The sequence below is a fragment of the Hemicordylus capensis genome, chromosome 3, assembly GCF_027244095.1.
Source record: "Hemicordylus capensis ecotype Gifberg chromosome 3, rHemCap1.1.pri, whole genome shotgun sequence".
Lineage (NCBI taxonomy): Eukaryota > Metazoa > Chordata > Lepidosauria > Squamata > Cordylidae > Hemicordylus > Hemicordylus capensis.
Window position 1 is genome coordinate 31,006,414 of NC_069659.1, and position 27,971 is coordinate 31,034,384.

At 46.2% G+C, this 27,971-nt stretch overlaps 1 protein-coding gene and 1 long non-coding RNA gene across 5 annotated transcripts in view; one reads left to right on the plus strand and one right to left on the minus strand.

The window, feature by feature from the left end:
* Positions 1-27,359, plus strand: LOC128351728 (uncharacterized). Its single transcript, XR_008320009.1, has 3 exons — positions 1-934; positions 26,250-26,308; positions 27,297-27,359. It is a non-coding gene; the product is annotated as an uncharacterized LOC128351728 (long non-coding RNA).
* The window catches only part of ALKBH8 (alkB homolog 8, tRNA methyltransferase), an 88,671-nt gene that overhangs the window by 50,323 nt on the left and 10,377 nt on the right, over positions 1-27,971 (minus strand). For 3 of the 4 annotated variants that reach the window (XM_053311495.1, XM_053311494.1, XM_053311497.1), the window contains 4 exons: positions 25,685-25,816; positions 24,293-24,388; positions 21,202-21,306; positions 17,943-18,013 (listed from right to left, as the gene is read on the minus strand). In XM_053311495.1, coding sequence (XP_053167470.1) covers positions 17,943-18,013; positions 21,202-21,306; positions 24,293-24,388; positions 25,685-25,816 — 404 coding nt within the window. The remainder of the gene's footprint in view (positions 1-17,942; positions 18,014-21,201; positions 21,307-24,292; positions 24,389-25,684; positions 25,817-27,971) is intronic. The other variant, XM_053311496.1, reaches the window with a different exon arrangement.

Below are 27,971 nucleotides of genomic sequence, written 5' to 3' on the forward strand. Positions count from 1 at the left end.
TGAAAGTTATTTTCCCTCCAAAAATCAACTGTCAGAATGCTAAACCAAAAATGAAACAAGAATGAACTTTTGACTCTCCCAGCTTTCTCCATGCACAGGGATTTGCAACCACAGAATCCTATTTATAATAATGAGGTTTTGGGAATATAATATAATACAATTCATTTATCAGAGTTTATTTGCAAGAAGAGGTTTGGGGAATATTAATAACAATACAGGGGCTTATTTACAGAAACCCAAGAGGTCTAGGCCTCGTTCCTTCACACAGGGCCTGCATTTCCTCAGCCCCTTTCAGTACAGGACACTGAAACAAACGAAAATGCAACATTCTCTGCATAACCAGAATTACTGAATGTCAAACAAGGGAAATATCAAACAGGTGGAATAAAAGGATATCAGTAATGACAAAACTCCCATAAAAACGTATTTTAGAACTTTTTTAAAAATGAAAAAATCATTTTTATGGCCAGGGCTAAAGCAGTTTGCTTATTTCACTTTCAGAGCGTGTTATAGGCAGGCCACTATCAGAGAAATGATGCGAAGATAATCACTTGTGGAGCAATTTCAATTGAAAAGCTGCATCTGGCGGTCCCAGACTGAGCAGTGAGATCTGGCAGAAGACTGCTGAGTCTGTGCCATCCTTCTCATGAGGTGTTCATAGCTATAACTTTGGCTTAACTGAGAAAGTTGCTTAGAAGCAGTGATTAGCATGAGATAGAGCAAGCTGGTATGTTTTGTGTGAAGAAGATGAGCTGAGAATTTTACAGCAGGGGTTCCCATTTGAACAGTTGGCATGAAAGATGAATCTTGCTTTTCTAGAAGAATGAATGAGTGTGTGTGTTCCCCTGCTGGCTTCGGATGTGCTTTCATTCTATGCAAGACCACATCCACCACTTACTGAGTGAGGCCTTTACATCAGTGAATACTGTCTAAGGTAAACAGTCCCCATTAAACAGTGTGTTGAAAGCCTTGGATGGGTCCCAAGTAACCTGGTTCAGAATTACCAGAGCAGAGAAGTAAAAGTTTACAGGACAAGCACTTTTCTAGAAGACCTTCTATGGAGTGGGGTTGTGATTCAGTGACAGAGCAGGTTCACTCCCTAGCATCTCCAGCCAAAAGGATCTCAGGTAACAAGGTGAGGAAGAAAGAACTCCCTCCTGAGGCCCTGGAGAGCTGCTTCCAGTCAGTACTGATGAAGATAGGCCAGTGGTCTGAGTCAACAGAAAGCAGCATCATATGTTCTTAAGTGAGGGTATCCACGAGGAGGGGAATGCTTGTTCTGGAACAGGAAGCCTCAAGGGTGGGCACTTATGTGCCATTCTATAAAAGAGCGAGAGCCAGATTTTGAGGAATGGAATCTGACATAAGTCAGATTCAGACATATGCTGTAGGAGTGTACAGATACCTGTATACTCATCCCGGAAAGCTCATCTTAGCTTTGTTTCTCACAGTGCCCAACAGACGGCAAATGTGATTAAATCTTTTTACTTCTCGAGAGGTGCACTTTTTGTCCTAGCGGCTGTCAAATTATTGAAGGCTAAAATATATCCTCAAATTCTTTATGGTGCACAAACTGGGCCTTTTGATAATTTTACAATATTAGAAGCAGTTCAAACCAAATTCTTAAGGGCTATCCTTCAAGCCCCCAGAGGCACAGCTAACATGGATCTCTGTAGAGGTTGGGGTCACCACCTTGAAAACGAAAATCTGGTTTTGTATAATCAAATTCTGGCTGCAGTTGATTTTCTTCCCAGTCGGTTTAGCACCTTTAGTATTAATTGACAGTTTTACATCTAAATGGGAAATCACTTTAAAATGTCCCAAGAAAACTTGATAGGGAGGGGTTTAGACCAGGCGATATGTTTTGTTAGGCAAAGACTATTGGACAGAGATCTGCAGGAGGAGTGTGCTCGGCTACCATGGAGAATCTATATAGGCTCTCAAAACTTCAGCCACAAACCGGCTGAATATTTAGATCACATGTTTTTACCTAAGTTTAGGAGAGCATTGACCCTTGCTCATTTGAATGCCCTTCCTTCTGCACTCCTAGACGGGAAATATAAATGAGTTCTGTGTCGTTGCCCTTGTGGCTCAGGGGATATAGAGTCAGTTTCTCATGTTATTCTGTATTGTCAGTTTTATAGGGATGCTAGTATTAAGTTTATTGCTCCTCTCTTCAGGGGCGTAACTACTATTAGGCAAGGGGAGGCGGCTGCCTGGGGGCCCCCACGCCTCGAGGGGCCCCTCAGAGGCAAGTCACATGACTATGTATTGTGAAGTGTGTGTGTGTATCAGCGAGGGGCCCATTTTAAAATTTTGTCTCTGGGCCCACTCCAACCTTGTTATGCCCCTGCCTCTCTTAAAGAACCATCCTGGCCATACAGATCAATTTTACTTGGATTTTTTGCTGTCAAATTTTAAATCTGTTACATCTATAAATGTGGCCAAGTTTTGCTTTGTTGCATCCAAACTTCGTGGAGCTTGTGTTGGAAATTTGAATGTTTTGTAGATTATAATTGTATTATTTTAAATGTTAAGCTGGTCTAAGGACCGTAATAAATTTACTTACTTACTGCCTTCTGTACACTCATACACGTGTTTGTGTGAATGACTGTACCTGTGTTCATGTTAAAAATGAACTTAGGTACAGACCCCTCAAATGCATGGTACAGATAGGAAGTTTACTGTTGTACCTGTATAAAGCGTAACACGTGAATTATGTGTACAGATCTGTACACAAACTTGTGTACAGATCTGTACCTGTGTACACTGTACACCTGTTGTATGAGTGTTCACCATAATTTATTTTATTTATTTATTTATTTTTGCATTTATATACCGCCTTTCATTAAAAAGATAACCCCAAGGCGGTTTACAAAAGTTAAAAACATACAATAAAAAGACAATAAAAACATCATGTTAAAAATATAAAAACATAAAAACAGGCATAAAAACAATACAACAAATACAACAAATAAAAACACAAAGAAGCTGCAGTAGAAAACGATCATGTAAAAGCCTGGGTAAAAAGCCAAGTCTTTAAAAGCTTTCTAAAAGCCGTGATGGAGTCCGAGGAACGAATGGCCACTGGGAGAGCATTCCAGAGTCTGGGGGCAGCAACAGAGAAGGCCCTGTCCCGAGTGCACGACAGCCGGGCCTCCCTCATTGTCGGCACCCGGAGCAGGGCCCCCTCAGATGTCCTTGTCAAGCGGGCAGCAACCCGTGGGAGCAGGCGGTCCCTCAGATACCCCGGGCCCAAACCGTTTAGGGCTTTAAAGGTCAAAACCAGCACCTTGAATTGGACCCGGAAACGAACCGGCAGCCAGTGCAGCTCTTTCAAAATGGGGGTGATATGTTCCCAACGGGCAGCTCCGGATAAAACCCTCGCTGCCGCGTTTTGCACTAGCTGCAGTTTCCGGATATTCTTCAAGGGCAGCCCCACGTAGAGCGCGTTACAGTAATCCAGCCGCGACGTGACTAAGGCGTGGGTAACCGTGGCCAGATCTGCCTTCTCGAGAAAGGGACGCAGCTGGCGCACCAGCCGAAGCCGTGCAAAGGCACCCCTGGCCACCGCCTCCACCTGAGCTTCCAAAAGCAGAGCCGGGTCCAGTAGTACCCCCAAGCTGCGTACTTGCTCCTTCAAGGGGAGTGCAACCCCATCCAGAACCGGTAAAATCTCCTCATCCCGATTGGCTCTCCTACTGACCAACAGTACCTCCGTCTTATCCGGATTCAATTTCAGTTTGTTAGCCCACATCCAACCCATCACGGCCTCCAGCCCCCGATTCAGGACATCCACCGCCTCCCTAGGATCAGATGACAAAGAGAGATATAGCTGAGTGTCATCCGCATATTGCTGACAACTCAGTCCAAATCTCCGGATGACCTCTCCCAGCGGCTTCATGTAGATGTTAAACAGCATGGGGGACAAGACCGATCCCTGCGGGACCCCACAGGCCAACGGCCACGGGGCCGAGCAGTAGTCCCCCAGCACCACCTTCTGAACCCTCCCCTCAAGAAAGGACCGAAACCACTGCAACGCAGTGCCTCCGATTCCCATACTCGAGAGGCGGCCCAGAAGGATACCATGGTCGATGGTATCGAACGCCGCTGAGAGGTCCAGCAGAACCAACAGGGACGCACTCCCCCTGTCTAGTTCCCGGCGTAGGTCATCCACTAGGGCAACCAAGGCAGTCTCAGTCCCATACCCGGGGCGGAAGCCAGATTGAAAAGGGTCCAGATAATCCGTATCATCCAAGACCCTCTGCAGCTGGGACGCCACCACACACTCCATCACCTTGCCCAGAAAGGGGAGGTTAGACACAGGTCTATAGTTGTCCAGGCTGGAGGGATCAAGGGAGGGCTTTTTTAATAGAGGTCTTACCACCGCCTCCTTAAGGCACGATGGCATCCTGCCCTCCCTTAATGAAGCATTAACGATCACCTCCAGCCATCTACCTGTCCCCTCCCTGGCAGCTTTTATTAGCCATGAAGGGCAAGGGTCAAGAGCGCACGAAGTCGCCCGCACACTGCCCAGGATCTTGTCCACATCCTCAGGCCGCAGTAACCGAAAAGAATCCAACACAACGGGACCAGATGGTACCAAAGGCACGTCTGCCGGAACTGCCAAAACTCTGGAGTCCAGGTCAGCACGGATGCAAGCGACTTTATCTGCAAAGCGACAGGCAAACCGATCACAAAGAGCTGTAGATGGCTCCTCCCCCATTGTCTGGGGGGATGTGTGGAGCAAGGTTTTCACCACACGAAACAGCTCTGTTTGTCTGCACTGAGCAGACGCAATGGAGGCGGAGAAAAAGCATTTCTTCGCCGCCCCCACCGCCACGGCATAGTCCCTAAAATGGGCTCTAGCCCGTGTTCGGTCGGATTCGTGACGACTCTTCCTCCAGCGTCGCTCCAGCCGTCGCCCGAGTTGCTTCATCGCCCTAAGCTCCGAGGAAAACCAAGGAGCCGAACGGGCTCCACCAAGCCGGAGAGGGCGTTTGGGGGCAACCGTGTCAACAGCCCGGGCCATCTCTCCATTCCAGAGATCAACCAAGGCCTCGACAGGGTCACCAGCTCTGGACACTGGAAACTCCCCGAGGGCCGTCTGAAATCCAAGCGGATCCATAAGCCTCCGGGGGCGGACCATCTTAATCGGCCCACCACCCCTGCAGAGGGTAGACGGAGCAGTCAAACTAAACCCCACCAGGTGATGATCTGTCCATGACAAGGGAGTGGTCTCAAATTCCCCCACCTCCAGATCATTTATTTCCCGGTCGGCAAAAACCAGATCCAGAGTGTGTCCCGCCACATGGGTAGGGCCCGATACCAGTTGAGACAGGCCCATGGTTGCCATGGAGGCCATGAAATCCTGAGCCGCACCCACTAGGGGGGCCTCAGCGTGGACATTGAAATCCCCCAAAACAATAAGCCTGGGGGAACCCAAAGCCACCTCCGAGACCACCCCCGCCAGCTCAGGTAGGGAGACTGAAGTGCAGCGGGGTGGTCGGTACACCAGCAGAATCCCCAGCCTATCTCGGAGGCCCAGCCTCAAGGACAAACACTCAAAATTCTGAGATTGCCTGACCGGGCACCTGGAAACGGGAAGAGTCTCACGAAAGATGACTGCAACGCCTCCTCCCCGACCCTCGAGGCGGGGCTGCTGCACGATCTGGAAACCTGGAGGACAAAGCTGAGAGAGACCAACCCCGCCCAGCGGATCCAACCAGGTCTCCGTCACGCATACCAGGTCAGCACGCTCATCCACAATCAGATCGTGGATAAGAGATGTTTTAGTGTTAACTGACCTGGCATTCAGCAGCAGCACCCTAATCCTCGAAGGAGTGTTCCCAGAGCTCCCTAGGGTCAGAGGGTTGGGAGAAGGGCCGGAAAAAGGAACAGGCCTCAATTGCCTGGACCGATTTCCCCTGTAACGGCCTGCCGAACTCCCACCGCCATACCTCCCTCTGCCCGCTACCCGTGATATTGCCGCCCCCACTCCAGACCCACTTCACATAATGTGTGAATGGGCCTATAATCACCACTAGGTGCCATGAGGTAATGCAGAATCAGATGTGGCACAGCATTATCTGTCAGACTAAAGCCAATATAAGGAAAAGCTTGGACAAGAAAATCTCACTGGTTCTGCGATTTGGGGTAAAAATTGAAATGACAAGAGCCCTGTTCAGATATTACCCTGTAGGTGCATTCAAGTGTCAGTACACCTGTACATGCTTGTGTGAATGACTGTACATCCATTCATTTTAAAAGTAAACCTGGGTACAGGCATTCTGAAATGCCGGATACAGATAAAAAGCATACTGCTGTACATGGGTTCAACATAATGTGTGAATAACTAGACACATACAAATCTGAATGTGCATTCACTGTACACAGATCATATATGCACTGAACACAACAGGAATAGTGCTAAAGACAACCATGTTTGTTTATTCACGAGTTGAGGTCTAAAGCAGGAGATAGAGGTCTGATTTCTGACAACAGAAAGGTGCACACAGGTGAGGGGGAGTGTAAATCTTCCCCCTCCCCCACTTCACCACTCTTGCACTTCAAGCACTTTCTCCTCAGACTGACTCACTTTCTGTATATGAGCCATGTTGCCGGGGCGGGGCGGGGAGGGCTGCAGGAACAGGGCACAGTTTCCCTCAGCTGCACACCTTTTCTTATCTACACCCCACCTTCTTACCTTATACTTGGATGGGGCCAAATACATTAACAACAACATGGCTGCCCCATCACATCTACTTGGGCCCTTCACTGCCTTCCAAAGGCAACCCTCCCTAGTTCTATTAGGTATGTGCACAAAACCAGTTTGCCCAGTTTGGTGCAAGTCCGAAGGGGGCTGGAACTGGGCATGTTCGGTTTTGGCACCCCAAATGTGGGACCCGGCTTGGCTTCGAGCCAGTTCAGGCCCTATTCAGGGGTGCCATAGATTTTTTTTCAGGGGTGCCATAGATTTTGTTTGTTTGTTTTTGCTTTTTTCTTTTTTAAATGGTGGACTTACAGCTTCTGAGGCCTCTGGGGGTGCTGCTGCGGCTGCCGGGGGAGGGGGGTCTCCGACAGTTCCGCCTCCCCCCACCGTGCCACAGATGGCCCATGTGTACACACTGCACACTGCATGCCTCGGAGAGGACTGGAACAACCTGTGGGAGACCGGGGGGGGAGGCCGGGGGGGGATGGGAACCAACTGAGACACCCCGCAGCAGCACCCCCCTCCAGGCCTTGGAGGCAGTAAGTCCGCCATTTTTAAATTTGCGTGTTTTTTAAAAAAAACAAAAAAACAGACCAGACCAGACCCAGACCAGCCGGCGAGGGGGGTGGGGGTGTCAGCTCAACCTCAAGGTGAACTGAGCCCTGCCCAACTCGAGGATAAGCCCTTGGACCAGGCTGGCTCGATGGTGAACTGGCTCAAGGTCGAGCCGGTTTGCACATCCCTAAGTTCTATAAACTTTAACCACTGACATCGGTTTAGATCTTTATGGAGCTCTGCCTTGAGTTGAAACAATACTTCTGCAGTTTATGCATCTCTAGTGACACCATATGAAGGCAATGAATATAACAACTACACCGAACCAAGCAGTTTAAGAACTTACTGTTTTCCAGATCTGTTTCACAATCCATGATTCTAAGACACAGATTATTAACCCCCTGGAGGGAAAGATGTAAACACCATTGCTAGTGAAATGAGGCACAAGTGTTTGTTTTGTTCTGAGTCCTTGAATCATGGCTGTCACTGTCAGCTTAACCAACAATGTAAGTGTTGTGGCCAAGGACAATCAAATATGTAAGCACAGAAATCCTTTCAGAATTGACCACTGCGAACGTGTCTAAAAACAGACCACAAATTAGCTGTACATAGAAAGAAAAGTTTGATTACAAACTGTTACAATAATTGTTATCTATTGCATGAAGCCAATATAACAAATAAATGTTATTGAAAGAGCTTATAATTCAACTTCTCCTACATTCATCTGTATAGTTTTGAGATAGGTCTAGATTTTGACACCAAAATAATCCTCCATGAAAACCAGTGTGGTGTAGTGTTTAGAGTATCAGACTATGAAGCTATTCTCACAACCAGGAGAAATCGGGCTAAGGGAGCCTAGCCCGATTTCTCCTGGTCATCTGCTGCCACGGGAGATGCGCGGCTCCCGGCAGCAAACCACCAAAATTACCCCTCCCTTTAAACAAGGTTAGCGGAGCAGGCGCTCTGCTAACCCCATTTGGTTGATCATGTGCTGCTGTGGCACGGCTCCACACCGTGGCGACATATGAGGAGACCCCTGCCGGGAGGCTAAAACAAGCCTCCCAGCCCTGGGGATCTCTCCAGAATGCCCCGCGCACTCGCATCGGGCATCCTGGAACTTCCAGGGGCCAACTGGCCCCCTATTACCGCCGCCCCTGCCGGCTCCATGATGGAGCCACCAGTCGTGTGGGCGGCCGATCCGGCCACCCAGGGCACCGTCGCCGATCATCTGCGGGGAGAGCGAGCTAAGCCCGCTCTCTGCGCAGACCTCATTGAGGCACTTCACAGTAATCATGTGGAGCGCCTCTATGAGCAGGAAGACTTAGATGCAAATCCCTACCCAGCCATGAAGCTCTCTGCGTGACCCTTGTCAGACATGATTTCTCAGCTTAACTTACCTCACAGAGATGTTGTGAAAACAAAAGGAGGAGAGAACTTTGTAGGCTGCCCTGAGGTCCTTGGAGGAAGAGCAGGCTAAATACAGAATATTGGAAGCCACAATATTTCAGTCACCGCATCACATCAGCTTTAATACATTTCCAAGCTGCTCTAGGTAAAGACAAGGCTTGCGGTTGTTTAAACTGGTAGTTTTCAAAGTATGTTCCAAGGAATCATGGTATATAAAGGGTTTCTCACTAAGATCAACAATGACAGGCAAACTCCCCTGAATGTCTTACCAACCACTACCAATCTTGACCAAGCAACGTCAAACCTCAGAGAAATCTTTGGTATATTCTTGATGCTGTCTCTAGTGCTGGCTCCAGGAGGCAATGGGGCTGGCCATTTGCTAGGCCCCCTAACCAAACAGTGCTGCCATGGTCACTTTTCAGAGATCCCCCACAAGAAGGTCAGAGAGAGCTTCCTACCTCTTCGGGTAAGCTAAGGGTCCCAAAGATCCTGGCACCAGTACCCATGGGCATGGTCTAAGTTCACAAAGCATGACAGTGACACTTAAAAGGCCAGAACACACCATGTGAACAATTGTGCACCATTAAGAAATGCCCCAAACAGGTTCCATTACGGACACATAGAGATTATTTGACAGACAAACCAATAAGGAAAGGCTTTCTTAAAGGCAGAAGGCTTGAAAACCATAGCTTTAAAGCTAAGATTTTAAAATGCTGCACTATCCCTCAAGCACGGCATTTTCTGATCATACTCTAATCACCACCTACAGAGCCCTGGCTATAATACTCCATCTTCCTATAGACTTTTTGAAAGATGTAGAACTACTCTGGGTTTTCTGTCTGTGACGCTGCAAGAGGATAATAGCGCTTCCCTACCTCACAGTAATGCGATAACTACAATAAACTTCCAAAGTGCTCATTTGCCTTCATGGCTGGAGGCCAGATTTAAAACCTGAACTCCTCACACACAGACCAAGCAGGGCTACTGAAGTAGAATTTTGTACATTAGGAACATGAAATTTATTTATTTATAGCCTTTTGAGGGGAATAAAGGCATGATTAGGTTTCCAGCTCCCTTGAAGTGATTTTCTTAATTATGAGTGCAAATAGAAAGCAAGATTCCATACAATTACAAGAACCCTGAACATTAAATTACATGCAAAATGAAAAAAGTCATTCCCCCACCCAACCCAGAAAAAAGACCCTTTTCAGGTAAAGCAAATGTATTTTAAAGGATGGACTAGAAATATTTCTACAAAAGATTCAGCAGTAGTAACAGCAACTGCTGGTAGTCACATATAAAAACCCGTGCCTCAGATGGTGATGTGTATTCCCCAGCACATCAAGACACATCCAGAATTCAATGGTGATCAGATCAGCATTGCAATATTCACTGGGAATGTGGATGCATGAGCACGTTTGTATCAACTATATATACAGAAGGCTACCTCTGCACATGAACCTCCCTTGTTGAATTGGGGCCAATGAATATAAAGGCATACTATTTTAAAAGTAAGAACGGCCTTGCTGGATTGGGGCCAAGGCCTATCTATCAGCAATCTGTTTCCCACAGTGGTCCACCAGATACCCCTGGGAAGACCACAAGCAGGAGATGCGCTCTCTCCTGCTGTTGCTGCTCTGCAACTGGTATCCAGAGGCATCCTGCCTCTGTACTTGGAGGTAGCCAATAGCCATCAAGACTAGTAGCCATTGATAGACTTAGGATGGAACAGAGGAAGCTGCCTTCTATAGAATCAAACCATTTGTCCCTCTAGCTCAGTACTGTCTATATACTGACTGGGAACGGTTTCAGGCAGGAGTCTTTCACAGCCCTACCTGGAGATGCCAGGGAGTGAACTGGGGACCTGCTGCATGCAAGCAGACGCTCTGCCACTGAGCTACAGCCCCATCTAAGGGGAATATTTTACAGCAGGCAGCACATACATGAAGTCACCCATTCAAACGCAATCTAAGTGAACCCTTTTTAGCAAAGGGGACAATTCATGCTCTGTACCACAAGAACAGCTCTCCATCTCAAATGTGTCTAAGCCCCATATAAGAAGTGTAACTACTATAGTGTTCTACTACAGATGGGTATAATTTTGTGCCAAAAATTCTTGAACAAATATCTAATTGCCTATCATGGAAGAAGAAAGGCATCAAATGGAGATATTAGCATCTAGTAGTCTGATCATAAGACATGCTACACCAGCTCATAATTTAAGTTATACTACCACAGCTAGTGCTGTTAAATGTTTAGGCAGAGTTTTGATCTGTTCTTTACTATCACAGTATGATATGCTAGATGTTTACAGTTAGTGCACCGATGTAGAAAACATATTACAGAATCATTAGGAATAAGAACTATGCCAGAAGAAGAGGCTAGCAGAGCAGTAACTGACTACTGGGAGATTATTTTCCCATAACTAAGCAGTTACAGTTGCTTTCACCAGGGAATTAATATTCCAGTACAAATGGTATCAAATATTTGGACTGAATAGAAGCTTAAGGGCATTTCTGATGAGATTCATATCTCACATGTGCTTTACAAGCACAAGGATATGAATGCCAGTCATATCTTAAGGAGAGATCCATTACTATTTTCTTGCCAGACACATGGCTGAATTTTGATGGAACCTGGAAGCATATCTCAGCAGTGAAACAGGAATACAGCCCACTTTCCTGCAGGTTACACCTGGTATGCATCTTTGCCACTTTCTCCAAGACAAGTCTTGTTTTGTGTGTTGGACAAAGAATTGAGAAAGGTGGACCTCTCAAATACCCAGCCCAAGTTTACAGAAGCCTCCTTCCAACTCTTAGAGCTGCAAGGTTTGATCTCGTTAACTGTAGTAGACAAATCAACTGGAGCTTTTGCGGAAGACCCATATATTAATGGGTGGATGTTGCAAGTTTTGGAGGCTGTTTTAGTTCTGGTGTACTCCTGTACTAAGAAATGAAAAAGAAAATGTAAAAAGTGACTGCTCCTTCTAACAAGGAGGGATAGCTTGGGAAAAGTAGCTTGAGTTTTACTGCAGAGATACTTCCAGGGTCCATCAAAATCCACTGTTAAATTAATCTATAATTCCTCTGATGTGTCAAAAAGGCATCTAACCTATAATAAGGTTTGAGTAAAATGCAACTGTATTTACATTTAATTTATTCAATCAACTACAAGATCTTAAATCAAGTGGCAGACCTACTCCATTTGCAGCAATTTGCTTTAGAGAGTTTGGCTGGGGGTGTATGAACTACCTAATCTTAGACATGCACAGAATTCATGACCCCTCCGCCTTTGCCTTTGTCTTCTGCTCTTAAGGAAAAGCTTCTGTACATCTATGTCAACCTTCATAATTGACAAGAGAAGATAAATATCCAAGGCCTTCTAGCTCAGATGAACAAAGGCAGAAAAGACAAATTTGGGTTTTTTTCCCCTTTTTAAACTTTTTCCAATAAAACTTCTGAATAAAACAACTTCTTATCGACAAAGACTGCTTAGGCACAGCTCCCTGTAGGAATTTCACTGGATGCAGCGTTACTTCTAAGAAATTCTCGTCTTGCATTAAAAAATTCAACAAGTGGGGCCAGGATGGCTCCAGGGCGAAGAGAAGAGAAGTCAAAGCATCCCTTCTTCCTCTAGGCAACTTTTTTTTAAAAAGACCAGCAGCTTTTATGAAATGAACTGTCAGCAAATGTCTGAAATTATGAGCATAAAAAGACACAGTTTTTGTTGTCCTGAAAGCAGCTCCAGGAATGGATATGACACAGGGCCTAATGCAGTGTTCTTTACTATTTTTTAAGCATGGGCCACTTTGGTACTCCCCACCCCCCGCGCACCAAATAAACCCCTTCAATGTGAGAGCCAGTTCCCACTGTGCTGCCTTCTGCACAGTACAGGTAAACCCCGTTATCCACAGGGATTCTGTTCCATGGGGGAACCGGGGATAACTGAACCGCGTTTAGTGGGGCATTGAAGCAAGGGGAAAGCGGGGGGGGGTTAGTTTCCTAGAACTTGGGGATGGGGAAGAGCAAAAAAGGGCAAAAACTGGGGGAGGGCTGTGAAAAAAGTGCCCTACCATGTTCTGTGGGTCTCCATCAGCCTTCCAGGAATGCCTCCCCCCCACCCCCATCAGCCGCCCCATGGAAACTGATGTTTTTGTTTTTTAAATGAGACACAAAGTGCTCCTGCTCCCAAAATGGCAGCCAGAAATGACCTCAGAGGTGATTTCCAGCCACCCCAATACTCCAGATACAAGGAACTTAACCCTTTGTCTTCCATGTATGCAAGGGCCAGATGCCTATTTTGAGACTGTGGATACGCAGAACTTGGGGAGGGGGGGAGGGTGTTCCAAAGCGAGGTCCACCTGTACTGTGTTTTTCTCAATGCTGGGAGGGCACTTTAAAAGAGATGGAGCCCTCTCTTTAGAGATCTAGAAAGCTCTGGGAAGGGTTAAATTTCCCAGCACTCTGTGTATGCCTTCCAAGATGGTAAAGAGGCTCAAGAGGGCTCCGTTTCCCTTCAAACAGTCCTATTAGAGGGTCCAAAAATAGGCCTCTGTGTAGACGTTCTTCCCCCTCCCCCACAGGAAAGTGGGGTTTAGTGGGTTCCACTAATTCTAGGGAATTCATTAACACAGATCCTTTTGTTCCTTCCCTTCTCTGCCATAGGCTCTAGGAATTTCAAATGCCAATCACCCCTCATCCTTAGTTCCAAACAGCCTCCTGACTGTTGCATAGGTTCAGATCCAAGATTCACCTTTCATTGGAGAACTGGCAGCCGCTCCTCCAATCGGGGAAGCCGTTTCTCCTTCCCCTGCCCCAATCAACTTCTTTGTCCTCCCTCCATTCCTCTTTGCCTCGGGTTCTTAGGACCCACTTCTCTCTCTCCCCCTCTACCCAAGACTCCTTTGGGGTGGCTTTCCTCTCCACCTCCAGTTCTTTTTGACTGGTTTCTCCCCCTCCCCCCACAAAGCCTCTCAGGGTCCTCTCTTGTGGGACCTTGGTCCTGCTGCTAGTCCTCTTTACTGGTCTCTCTCCCTTTTTGTCCCCAAGCTTTCTCAGGGTGCCCTCCTCCCTACCCTCGGATTTGTTTGCTGTTTCTTTCAACAGCTTCTCTTTCCTTTCTTCCCCAGGCTTTCTTGGGGTCCTCTCTTCTCTGCCCTCGATTCATCCACTGGAACCTTTACCAGTTTCTCTCTCTTTCCCCACTCTCCAACTGGTTTTCTCCACTAAGCAGACCAACCACCATTGCTTCCCTTCCCCGTCCCTGACTACCACAGCCATAACCATATATTCATAAAGGTAAAGTAAAGTGTGCCGTCAAGTCCATTTCGATTCCTGGTGCCCAGAGACCCCGTGGTTTTCTTTGGTAGAATACAGGAGGGGTTTACCATTGCCTCCCCCTGCGCAGTATGAGATTATGCCTTTCAGCATCTCCCTATATCGCCGCTGCCCGATATAGGTGTTTGCCATAGTCTGGGGAACATACCAGCGGGGATTCGAACTGGCAACTTCTGCTTGTTAGTCAAGCATTTCCCCGCAGAGGTAAAATATTGAGCTTGGACACATTTCCATCAGAGTGTCCAAGTCAAATGGGAACATTAGCATCACAGTCAAGCCTCTTCAGCGTATTCAATAGAATATATTTTGATTTTGATTTAAGCCTGTGGTGGTGATTTCCTTGGGAAACTGCCAGTTTTATAAGTGCATTCAAAAGGTCCCACAGGGGTATCAGCTCCCCCACTTACAGCCCTCTGGTGCTGGGCAAAGTGCAGCACTGTACGGTGGGAACAGCTGCCTCTGCATGCTGCCAGGGGGGCTGTAAAGAGTATTCAGCTTTGACCAAAGCTCCACACAGGCCCAATAAACAATTAGTCAGGGAGCCGCAGTGAAGATTGATGGGGTCCGCCACTTGTTCCAGGGCCTTACAATGAAGCACGCTGGCCTACTGCATCACCCCAAGCAAGTTTTTTTAAATTATTATTATTTCTTGTTTACACAGTCAGACAGGTGTTAGTGACTGGTTTGTTTTATCCAGACATCGAGTCCTTCCCAAGGACCTGGGATGGCTGGATTTTATCATCAATACTGTTGGTTATTATAGATATCGTCGCAAAATATAGGCTGTTCCCAGTAAAGCTGCTTTTTGTAATTGGCTGATGGTGATTTCTGTGACCCCTATGGTGTTGAGGTGCTCTTCAAGGTCTTTTGGGACTGCACCCAGGGCGCCAATTACCACTGGGATTATTTTGGTCTTTTTCTGCCACAGCCTTTCAATTTCAATTTGTAGATCTTTGTATTTGGTGATTTTTTCTATTTCTTTTTCTTCTATTCTGCTATCCCCTGGTATTGCTATGTCGATTATTTTCACTTGTTTTTCTTTCTTCTCGACTACAGTGATATCTGGTGTATTGTGTGGCAGATGTTTGTCTGTTTGTAGTCGGAAGTCCCATAATATTTTTACATCTTCATTTTCTACCACTTTTTCAATTTTATGGTCCCACCAATTTTTGGCTACAGGTAGCTTGTATTTTTTGCAGATGTTCCAGTGTATCATTCCTGCTACCTTGTCATGCCTTTGTTTGTAGTCAGTCTGTGCGATCTTCTTACAACAGCTGATCAGGTGGTCCACTGTTTCATCTGCTTCTTTACAAAGGCGGCACTTGCACACCGGCCACTTCCAGTCTGATGCTGACTGGGGCGGCAAGGAAGTATGCTGCCACCCTGCACCAGCGGTTTTGGAGACAGCGCTGGCAGGGACAATGTGGTGGGGGGAGGGATGAACACCCTCCCTGCTCCTTAAAGGTAACCCCTGCCCTCCACCAAACCGACCAAGCACTGGTTCATGAACATCTCTACTGCTCTCTAAAGGAAATTTCAGTTTAGTCCAGTCCAAATTCGGCCCAACCACAAACTAGTTTATTGGTTCGAGGGCAGTGCCAGGCCGGCGGGGGGGAAGTAGCAAACGGCACCTTTAAAAGCAAGCAGACAGGTCCTTACCTGCATCCCTGCCACTCCAAGCAGCTTCCCGCTGCAGCAGTGCTTCCCCCAGCAGCCTGTGCGTGGCAGTGGTAACAAGCACTTGGCCTCTGTGCATGTACAGAGGCCAGGTGCGTGCCACAACTGCGTGCAGGCTACAGTAGCCTGCAGTACTACAGCTACTACCGCTGCAGTAGGAAGCTGCCTGGAGCAGAGAGCCCACAGGTAAGGACCAGTTTACTCACTTGTAAAGGTGCCCTACCAGTGTCACCCTCAAATCGCTGAACCAGTTCATGGTTGGGCTGAACCAGAATGAACCATTTCGTGGAACCATGAACCGGTCCAAATTTAGACCAGCGCATGAACCTCAGTTCGTCTACATGCCAATTGTCTGCCCAGGGAAAGATCTGGAAGCCCTCAGCTGGGAGGCAGGTCTGCAACAATCCAAACAAAGCAAGGTAGCCTAATCCTATGAGGAAAAAAGTCATAGGAACATAGGAAACTGACATATACTGAGTCAGACCATTGGTCTATCTAGCTCAGTATTGTCTTCACAGACTGGCAGCGGCTTCTCCAAGGTTGCAGGCAGGAATCTCTCTTAGCCCTATCTTGGAGAAGTCAGGGAGGGAACTTGAAACCTTCTGCTCTTCACAGAGCAGCTTCATCCCTTGAGGGCAATATCTTGCAGTGCTCACACATCAAGTCTCCCATTCATATGCAACCAGGGCAGACCCTGCTTAGCTAAGGGGCCAAGTCATGCTTGCTACCACAAGACCAGCTCTCCTCTCCTAAAATCTTGTCCTATCTTGGAGAAGCCAGAGAGGGACTTGAAACCTTCTGCTCTTCACAGAGCAGCTTCATCCCCTGAGGGGAATATCTTGCAGTGCTGCTCACACATCAAGTCTCCCATTCATATGCAACCAAGGCAGACCCTGCTTAGCTAAGGGGACAAGTCATGCTTGCTACCACAAGACCAGCTCGCCTGGCTGAAGGAATCTTAACTACGTGACATCTCAAAAACATCACTGCTATAAATTATAAGTTATGCTTAAATTCTGAAGCCACTACACTTGTAAGAGTTAAGTTATAATACCTGAAACCAGTACACTTTTAACAGCTTGTACAACATCAACTGCCTCTGAGTACCAGTTGCAGGGGAATAACAGCAGGAGGGAGGGCATGCCCTCAACTCCTGCCTGTAGACTTCCAGTGGCATCTGGAGGGCCACTGTGTGAAACAGGATGCTGGACTAGATGGGCCTTGGGCCTGATCCAGCAGGGCTGTTCTTCTTATGTTCTTCATAAGCTTTAGTACAATAAAAGCCACTAGCTGAACCCGCACAGAGCATCACCGCACAGAGCAGTGAGCCTGTGGCATCCCTCCCTCCCCACCACACCTCTCTCGCTCTCCCTCCCCACCACACAACTCACGTTGCTCACTCTCCCCTCCACACACACAACTTGGCCCTCATCCTCGGTCCAGCGGCGGCTGCTTTCCTTCGGCCCGCTGGCAGCCGCTCTCCCCCCACCCCCCGCACAACTCGGCCCTCCACTTTGGCTCGCCGGCAGCCAGTCTCCCTGGGCCCGCTGGTGGCCGTTTTCCTTTGGCCCGCTTCTTCTCAGGCCACCAGCCAGCCTGGCAACAGCCGCCTCCTCCACCTGGGCCCCCCACCGCCGCCTCCTCCCGCCTGAGGCCAGTGGGGCTTCAGCCTCCGGCTGGGCTTCTCCTGAGGCCGGTGGGGCTTCTCCCCGCTCCCCACCAGGCTGCTTCTCATGTGTGTATCATAAGAAGGAGGAAACAACACTACCCTAAAAGACAGGTTTGTATGTGTTTATCTATTTGTTGAAAATACTTATATTTGTGCCACTGAGTCAGTGTCGACTCCTGGCAACCACAGAGCCCTGTGCTTTTCTTTGGTAGAATACAGGAGTGGTTTACCATTGCCTTCTCCCACACAGTATGAGATGATGCCTTTCAGCATCTTCCTATATCGCTGCTGCCCAATTTAGGAGCTTCCCATAGTCTGGAAACACACCAACGGAGATTCAAACCAACAGCCTCCTGCTCTCTAGGCAGGTTGTTTCCCCACTAATGGACAATGTGACCTATAAAGAAATCCTTGGCTACTCTGTATTTTGAACAAAGATTTCCACCCATCTGTGATGTGGGCTTTGTGTGTAACCACTGCAAACAAAAGAAGATCAGATGTACATCTGATGTGCATTCAACCTCCTGGGAGGGAAAAACCCAGCTCAATTAGACTCCAGAGGACCCAAAAGAAATATGTGCATTACCTCAGCTCCTAAACTGAGTGAGATTATTTCATCCTCAAAAGCTGAATGTGTGTCTATATGAGAAGGGATCCCTGTAACAAAACAAAACAATAGTTAAGAAAAGAACAGCGACTGAATCTTCTCTCTCTCTACCATAAGTCCTGCTTTTGTATATCGGTGGACCTAGGAAGTTCCACTATCCTCACTCTTAGCTCAGTGGTAGAGCATCTGCTTAGCATGTAGAAGGCCCCAGATTCAATCCCTGGCATCTCCAGGGAGGGCTGAGAAAAATTTCTGCCTGAAGCCACGAAGAGTCACTGTCAATTGGAGTAGACAATACTGTGCTAGCTGGACCAGTGGTCTGACTCAGTACATAGCAGCCACCTATTGCCTTTTGAATTAATATTGTTATTTTGTGAGTCAGTTTGGTATAGTGGTTAGAGTGTTGGACTAGGACCAGGGAGACCTGACTCAAATCCCAGCTCAACCATGAAACCCACTGAGTGACTGCAGCAGTCACTTATCTCTCAGCCTAACCTACTTCACAGGGTTGTTGTGAGGATAAACATAACTATGTACACTGCTCCGGGCTCCCTGGAGGAAGAGTGGGATATAAATGTAAAAATAAATTTAAAAAATACTGATGGACCAAGGAACATTCACCATCTGTTATCTTGGAAGACCTTAGGACTTCCACAATCCTCACCCTTTTATACTGGTAGATCAAGGAACATTCGTACATGCTGGTAGATCTAGAAATTTCTGCCATCCTCTGTTGCCTTAACAAAACCTCACTCGAGGAATGGAGATGCAAGCAGCTCACAAAAACAAAGTTATGGGTACCAGGATTGGAAGACCTGAAACCATCACCAGACACAGCAGGCTTACCTCTCCTTCTTCTCTCCACTCCCCCATAATACTTAAGGCAAAATATATGATGCAATATTACATTGTGCATTTCCCTACCTCGAGTGGAGGTAGGGGAATGTGCAATGTAATATCACATAATATATTTTACCTTATTAAGTTTTGCCTCTATTATTGGCTAGAGCTGGCAAGGACAGGGAAATTCATAGCTAGATTATGGTGCATCATGCATTTTGTATCACTAGATGTTATATGAGAGAACAAGAATGAGGCTGCTGTTTTCACCAGCAGCCCTGTGTCTGCCATGATGTCTAGTTCCAGGTTGGGAGAGCTCATTATCAGGGGCAGAATCAAAGTTTTATTTCCCATGAGGCAACGCAAGATACCTGTAGCCACATTTAAGAGAAGGGAGGAGGGCACCAGTGTGAAAGAGGAGGCAAGGAAAACCCCAAAAGGTACCCAAGAAATGACTTTTATTATTAACACATTTCAAGTAGTTATCCTTTCCTGATGGTACTGATCAAGCAACTCAGCAAAGTAGTAATTAGTCTGAGATAATACAGAAAGCTGCTTTGGTTTGCCAACACCCCGGAAGAAGACCCACTTGAAAAGTACTGGGTCTAATCATAAAAGACATTTCTAGAGAACCTCTGGGGTTTCCCTGTCCGATTCTTTCTATGTTAGGGAGAGGAGAGCTGGTCTTGTGGTAGCAAGCATGACTTGTCTCCTTAGCTAAGCAGGGTCTGCCCTGTTTGCATATGAATGGGAGACTTGATGTGTGAGCACTGGAAGATATTCCCTTCAGGGGATGAAGCTGCTCTGGGAAGAGCAGAAGGCTTCAAGTTCCCTCCCTGGCTTCTCCAAGACAGGGCTGAGAGATTCCTGCCTGCCACCTTGGAGAAGCCGCTACCAGACTGTGAAGACAATACTGAGCTAGATAGACCAATGGTCTGACTCAGTATATGGCAATTTCCTATGTTCCTAGTTTTCTTTCCCAATAGAGAACACACATGTTTAGATAATAAATAAACCATTATGCCACCTGTGGCTTATGTTATCTTGGTGTTATTCCTTGTGTGCTGCAGGGACAAGTCCTTTTTTTTTTTTTAGTGGAGGGGTGGCTTGTGAAGTATGAAGCTCAGTTACATACAAGCCTCTCATGCTGATGCCTGATTACATGGGGAATTAGGAGAGGAAGCACATTCCCTAAGTAGTTGTGGTGTTCTTCAAGGATCTCACATTGTGTATCCAACAGTTCTCTGCCCTCCTAAACAGAAACACCTTTTTAGACAAGGGATGCTTTCATCTCCTATCCAATGAGACCAGGAGCACGTTCAGAACCCAACTTATTCCGGAGATTTCTCCATCTCATACCTCTCTTCAGCTCTTCCTGTTGCTTCTTGCAGTCCCCTCTCTGCATTCATCTATTGCAGTGGTTCCCAACCAGGGTTCCTCCAGATGTTGCTGAACTACAATTCCCATCATCCCCAGCTACAATTTGTTGTATGCTGGGAATTGTAGTTCAGCAACATCTAGACTACTCTAGAGGAACCCTGGTAGGGAACCACTGATCTAATGCCTGCCCTTCCCGTGCTCCAGGGGCTTCACGCATACCGTTTTCAACACTTCCCCTTAATCATTCCATGCACCAACTGTACAGCATCACACCACAAAACGGTTTGTCACGTAGTGCTGGGGGAATGCTGCTATAATCTTAAAGCCCAGTTATGCAAGCAGTTCTTTCCTGTGTGCTGAGACTGCAGCCATTATAGAGAACATGAGGCAGGAGGAGTTGCTCCAGAATCTGGAAAATGAAATGCCTGAAGTGACCCCTTAGAAGATGGAAAAAAGGGAAGCAGCAAAAGGCGTTTCTTAGCTTTTAAACTTCTGAACTGCCCCCTTGACTTTGCAATTTAAAACTGAGCTCAAAAATGCCATCACTGGGAGACTGGTTTGTTTCAGCAGTCCTTTGATCTGACCTCTGCTTGATTTCCACGGTCTCCCTCTGCATTTTAGTCTGCCTATTATAAACACTCTGGTTGTGTCGTGTCTTGAATTTATTTTGTGCTTTTAGACAGAGAGTGCTTTTACAATGCAAGCCTTTTCCACTTCTCATCAGATCTCTAAATCAACCAAAAAGTACTTCCTTAAGCAAGCGCAACAGGGCTGCAGAGAGAGTCATTCTTGGTGACTGTTTCAGTGTTGCAATTTTTGAATCTGGAAGGTTTGAGTCTAGAATGGGGCTGCAGGCTCTCCTGCAGATGTTGGACTACAACTCCCATCATCCCCAACTATCGGCCACTGTGGCAGGGGACGATGGAAGCTTTAGTTTAATAACAACTGGAGGGCCAAAGTTATGCAGCTCTGGCCTGGAGAGCCAGGATAAGGATGTTAGTGGAATGCATATACATACCTTGACCTGGCTCATATTGGTTTATAGTCAGTTGATCAGGTTTATGTTTAATGTATCCCATCTCCAGGCACTTTGCAAGAAGTGTGTTACAGATATCTGGGAGACCTGGCATTACAAACAAAAGATGTGACGAGAAAGGTTACACTAGGGGAAAGACATGGCACAGTTGCTAAAGAGCTGACCAGCATGCAAAAGGTCTTCAGCTCAATCCCCAGCATCAAGATACAGCTGGGAAAGACCACTGCCCCAAACCCTCGGAAGCAGCTGCCACTGTCCAAAGCATTACACAGGCTTAGGGGAGGAGAGCGAGAGCTCTGCTCTCCAAAGGAGCCACTAAACAAGCTGCACTCATGGCTTGTCTCCCAGCCCACGAGGAGAAGGGCGACGACACGATTTTCACCTCTTCCCTCCCTCCAAAAGCCTTTTCATTGCCAGGAATATGTCCCTAAGGGCTGCATGACCTCATCTCCCTCCCTGCACACTGTGTTGTGAAACAAGTCTTGAGTGCAGCTAGTTTACAGACTCCTTGGGAGGGTAGAGCTCCTGCACCCTCCTCCTAAGCCTCTGTAACATGTCAGCCAGTCAGTGTAGGCAAAAATAGCGTGAACTAATCATCTGTGCTGTATGATCTCTAATTCATCCCGCCCCCCGCCAACCCCTAGAATGTCTCCATAATAAAGAACAAATTTAAAAAGAAAGAAAAGCTACAAAGTATTTCAAAAATCCTTATGCAAAATGCCATGTATCCACTATCAAGATGGAACACCTCTGTTAATCTTATGTACAGTTTGTGAACCTATAGCAAATTAGTCACAGTCTTATTTACTACACACATTTCTGGTACATAGCAGAAAACACTGGCCAACACTCGAACTAAGAGTTGTGCATAAGGAACACTTCCACTTGTACATGGAGGTGAGTACTAGAGATGTGCAAATGGATTCAAGCTCGAATCTATTTGAGTTCAAAACGGGTTGTTTCAAACTCGAAACAAACTTCCCTTAAAATGAAGGGTCTGTTTTGAACTTGAAACAAAACGGGGAGAGCTGGTCTACCAATTGGGGTCAGCAGGCGGACCAGTCCTCCAAGGTGGACCAACATGCTGAGTCCGGAGTGAAGGCCTGGTCTACTCGCTGAACCCAACTGATAGATCATCTCTCCCCTGGAAAAAGCCCCGGTAGACCAATCTTCCGAGGCAGGCCCATGGGTCTACCTGCCACGTGAGGCAGGAAGACCAGGCCTCCACCTCAGATTTAGTGCATCAGACCTCCTCAAAAGAATGGTCTACCCGTCAAGCCCAACTGGTAAACCAGCTCACTCAGAAAAACAGGCCTCAAAATGGCACATAAAATGGTTCAAGTTTTTTGAGGTTAAGTCATCAAAATAGCGGGCTTTGGGTACTGATTTGATGAATCAATTCAAGGATTTTGCAATTCAGTTCTAGCTCGAAACAAATAGCAAGATCTGCTTCATGCACATTCTTAGAGAGTAAAAATTTTCAGTGATCCCACCCTTCTTTCTGCAGTTGTGTCTGCCTCTGGAAAACATGTCCCTGAGGGTCCGGGGAGATATTTTCAGAAGGCACAGGAAGCTACAGAAGAATGGGACAATAGCCACAAATCACCTTGCCCTCTGTGCATGAGCAGAAGTATTTCCCATGCACAACTCTTAGTTTGAATGTCATCATAGAATAGAGCGTACTCTCTTCTCTGCTATGAGATGTGGCAGTTTAGCTGGATTTAAAGGAGGCTTGAACAAATTCATGGAGGACAGGTATATCAAGGGCTCCTAGTCTGGTAGCTATAGGCAACCTCCAGCCTCAGAGGCAAGATGCCTCTAAATACCAGAAGCAAGGGAGCAACAGCAGGAGAGAGGGCATGCCCTCACCTCTTGCCTGTGGGCTTCTCAGAGGCATATGGTGAGCCACCGTGGGAAACAGGTCTAGATAGCCCTGGACCAGATAGCCCTGATCCAGCAGGGCTATTATAATGATTTACAATATAATCTATAATCAGGTCTTTGCATGCTAAACTAACATGAGTTTAGCATACTAGTGTTTAAAATTGCATGTTGGAAAATGATAAAAATAGCCAAAGATGTATACCTTTATTGCAGGGTGAGTCAGATGGGAACATGAGAAGCCTGCCATACAAAAGTTCTAATACCTTCGTCAAAATCAATGTCTTACACTCATGTCACACCTTCCAAACATTAAAAAAAGAAAAGACACTCGCATTCAGGCAGTTTCTGGCCCCTTCCCTACCCCAGGGTTCCAATAACAACCTTGAGTCTTCAGCTATTGTTGAACTTCAACTCCCTTCAGCCATTGTGGCTGAGGATGGTAGGACTTGTAGACCAACAACATTTGAAGACCCAAAGTTGGGAGTCCCTGCCCAGCACAACTTAAATAGGAATTTGTTCAAAGGCATACTTAAGAACCTCTGTGAACAAGGGGTCTTTACTGCAAAATAGGCGAGGGTATTAATCCATGTTGAAGCAACCTGTATCTATGCAGTGTCTACCAGTGTGTTTCCAGGTCCAATTCAAGGTGCTGGTTTTGACCTTTAAGGCCCTTAACGGTTTGGGCCCGGGATACCTGAGGGACTGCCTGCTCCCAAGGGTTGCTGCCCGCTTGATGAGATCATCTGAGGGGACTCTGCTCCGGGTGCTGACAATGAGGGAGGCTCAGTTGTCATGCATGCGGGACAGGGCCTTCTCTGTTGCTGCCCCCAGACTCTGGAATGCTCTCCCGGAGGCTATTCGATCCTTGGTCTCCATCACAGCTTTTAGAAAAGTGAAAAATCTTGGCTTTTTGCCCAGGCTTTTATTTGATTGTCTCTGCTGCTGCTCTTTGTACTCTGTATTGCGTTTATGCTTTTGTTTTAAATTTTTAATCAGATTTGTTTTATATTTTTAGCATAACATTATAATTGTGTCTTTTTCTACAATCTTGTTTTTAAATTTTGCTGTAAACCGCCTTGGGATTGTTCTAATGAAAGGCAGTATATAAATTTAACAATAAAATAAATAAATAAATAAAATCTCATATTCAATGAAACAAAAATAAGGGGCATTCCAGTTAGATGCTCACCTCCAGGCAATGGTCTGTCTCTATCAACGTTGTTATTATCGTACTGAAACTCATATCCAAAATGTTTAACCCTTCTGTGTTTTAAAGACCTCTGAGCTGCAAAGTGAAAAGGAAGGAAAACCATTTTCCCCGCAGAAAATATATATTATATATTAGTCAGCCAAATATATATTAGTCAGCTTTAGCATCTGCACTGAAGTTAGAAGTCTACAGAGTTTTGCAGCGTTGGTACACCATTCTGGGAGCACAATTCCTCCTTCCTTCCTTCCTTCCTTCCAGCAGAGAAGGGTAGCCCTACTTTTCTTCCCCATCCAAAAGGTTTATGGTCTCTGCCACTAGGCTCTGAAGGCACATGGCCTGTAGAAGGCATCCTCGAAGACCAATTTCTCCCAATCCCATGACTGTTTCCATTGCAAAAAGACGGCCTGCCTTCTAAGAGGATCGCTAATCCCTGTGCCAATTTCACAGGATCCCTCTTGATCTTACAATGATGAAATAATACACTTCTCTTCTCTGCCCTAAGGAGGTTGATGGCAAAAACAATAGCCTTAGAAACCATTTGGCAGATGGACGCGGAAATGGCAGATAAAATACTCACTTCTGCTGCCCACAGTCAAAGTAGACTGATAATGGATCTTCTAGTACAGTGTTTCTCAACCGCTGGTCCGCAGACCGGTGCTGGTCCATGAGGCACTGGTACCAGTCTGTGAGGCATCACTAACAAAAATCAACCCCCCTCCCCACCAAAAAAAACCCAATTTTGGGCTAGCGGGGGCCTCTGCCAGGAGCTCTCTGAAGCTTATTTCCAAGTAGCCCTCACAGCTGGGTAATGTTCATTTTGAGGAAGCGAAATGAACATTATCCAGCAGCGAAGGCTGCCTTACCAGAAATGAGCTCTGGAGAGCTCACCAGGGCTCCATGGACCCTGGGCCGTGTTCCCTTTGCAGATGACATCAGTGGCGATAGGGCGAGGGGGGCAACCCCCTTACTAAGTACTGGTCTAGGAAACTGCACATGAAAAATGTACCGGTCCATGACTTCAAAATTGTTGAGGAACACTGATCTAGTACATGGATGAGATCAGTGTGCCAATGAGTTGCTTTAGTAGCAGATGGGACAAGTTAACTTCACATCTGCTCTGGGTTTCAAAAGCGTTATCCTCAAACTCAGCTCCTAGTCACAATGGAGATGATCACCAGGTTACCATGACAAAAATCCCCCAAAGACTCAACTTAGCATGAGAGAGAGAGAGAGAGAGAGAGAGAGAGAGAGAGAGAGAGAGAGAGAGAGAGAAGGGAGGGGAAGAGGTAGCTTTCTTTCAGAAACTGAGTTATATAAACAATAGGTCAAAGGAGTCTTCAGAAAGTTGGGCTAACCTTAAGCATTACTTACCATTTGAGATGACTTCATCTTCTGTCCAATTAATGCTTTCCAAAAGTTCTCTCTCTTCCTCAGGAGAAACCAACTCTTCAATTACCCTCAGGCCTGGAGGCAAGGCTGTAGGTGCCATGTCCTCCCAAGAAACTATGGGAATAAAAAATATGAAGGCTCCTCAGGAAAATGACACAGCTGCATTCCTCCAATGAAGCAGCAAGTTGATGAGATTCATGGTTCTCAAAAAAACAAGTAATGAATTGTGTTAGATTTTTAACTTCCCTGTTCCCAACGATGGCTCTGGGCAAGCAGCACCTCTGACATGATAATGGGATAGACTATATTGTATCAGAAAACATTAAAAAAGGAACTCCCTACTCATCTCTGATCACCACACCCTGACTAGAAAAGTCTCCCTTACTTCTTCTGGGAAAATTCACTAGATAATTAAGTGATCAAGTTGAAAGTGATCTTTGACTGAGACAGTAACGACCCCTAGTCACACATCACAGGATTGGTCCCGCATGCTGTGCTATACAAACCCCCGCTTTCTTTGAGACCAGAATATCTCATTGTTTTTCAGATTCAAACGCCTGACTGCTCTTTCAGAGTAAAAGTCACCATTTTCCCAATTTGCATCAGGTGAGATTCCAGCTGCATACAATTGTCTCTTTCCAGGACCCCTGAGGTTAGTCAGTTATTTGGGGATGACAGGATAGGAATGTAGTGGAGAAATAAAATATGCTGAAATACAATGGCCAGGATCCAATGTGAAACTATTATTATTATTTACCTATGAGCTACCTTTCTATGCCACCCTCCCTCTAAGTAGCTCAGGGCAGTGTTCTTCCTTGCATTTTGTCCTCACAACAACCCTGTGAGGTAGGTTAGGCCACAGTGACTGGACTGTGGAATGCACTCCCAGCAGAAATCCGTAACCCAAGTTCATTACTGGCCTTCAGGAGAGCCCTTAAGACCTATCTGTTTGACCTGGCCTTCCAGGGTTTTTAAAAGGTAAAGGTATGGCCTGGTTTTCCAGGGTTTTAAAAACTGTTTTAATAATGGTTTTATATTGTTTTTACAGTGTTCGATTTTAATAGTCAATTGATTTTAGTTTTGTTTTAATGTAAACCACCCAAGTCATTTTTGGAAGGGCGGTATAGAAATCAAACAAACAAAAACAAACAAACAAAGGCCACCCATTGAGATTCATGGCTGTAGGGGGATTGGACCTGGGTCTCCCCACCAGTTCCATAAACTCAAGGAGGCTTCAGACTTCTTTCATCCAAACAGCAGCCCTTCCCACCAACCTATACCACAGGATGTACTGCCTTTTAGGGATGTGCACAAATCAATTTTTTTAATTCGATTTGTACCCAAAACAAATCACCCCTGATTTGTTTTGTGTCCAAATCTACCCCCCCCCAAATCACCCCAGATTCGATTTGTATTTGCTTTTATTCGATTTGGATTGATTTGGACCACTTAATGTCCCAGGGGCAACAAATTTGGGTGGTAGGTAGGTCCCCATGGGTGCCACCTACCACCCATATTTCAAGGCAGTGGGACACTTGGTTGATTTTTAATGAATTATTTTAGTTTGTACTGATTTTGAACATTTCCGCCACAGGAAATAATGAAGATTCAACGTCGACATATCCTAACCCCAACACAGATCTCCAGCTTTCATTAAAACAAACAAACAAAACAAAACAAAAACCACCAAGCTCTAGCCCTTACAGTTATGGAGCAAAATGTGCGGTCATTATTTTTCAAGTGTTCAGATTCTTTGGTGTATAATAACTTTTCCTCATAATGAATCCCTATGAGGATTCATTATATGCCTTCATTTCTTCTGTTCATTTTGACTATCACTGGACAGTGCCAACTGCAACCAACCAACCAACACACACACACACACACACACACACACACACAGGGGTACTCAATGTATTTTTTAGGTATTTTTGAAGTGTTTAGATTCTTTTGTTTCTTCATTACACACCTTCATTTCTACTGTTCATTTTGACCCCACTGCTTTGCACGTGAGGGTGGGGAATTAGTGGCATCCCATGTTCCAACTACCCCCCAACCAACAAGCAGCTGGTTAGTCAGTTTATATTTTAGGAATTTTTGTGGTGTTTAGACTCTTTGGCGTGTAATGAATCCTGATAGGGATTCATGATGAGGAAAGGTTATTAGACACCAAAGAGCCTAAACACTTTTTTAAAAATCCTAGAACATAAACTGAGTAGTCCCCCACTGCCTTGCAGGTGGGTGTAGCTGGCACTGTCATGGGAGGAGA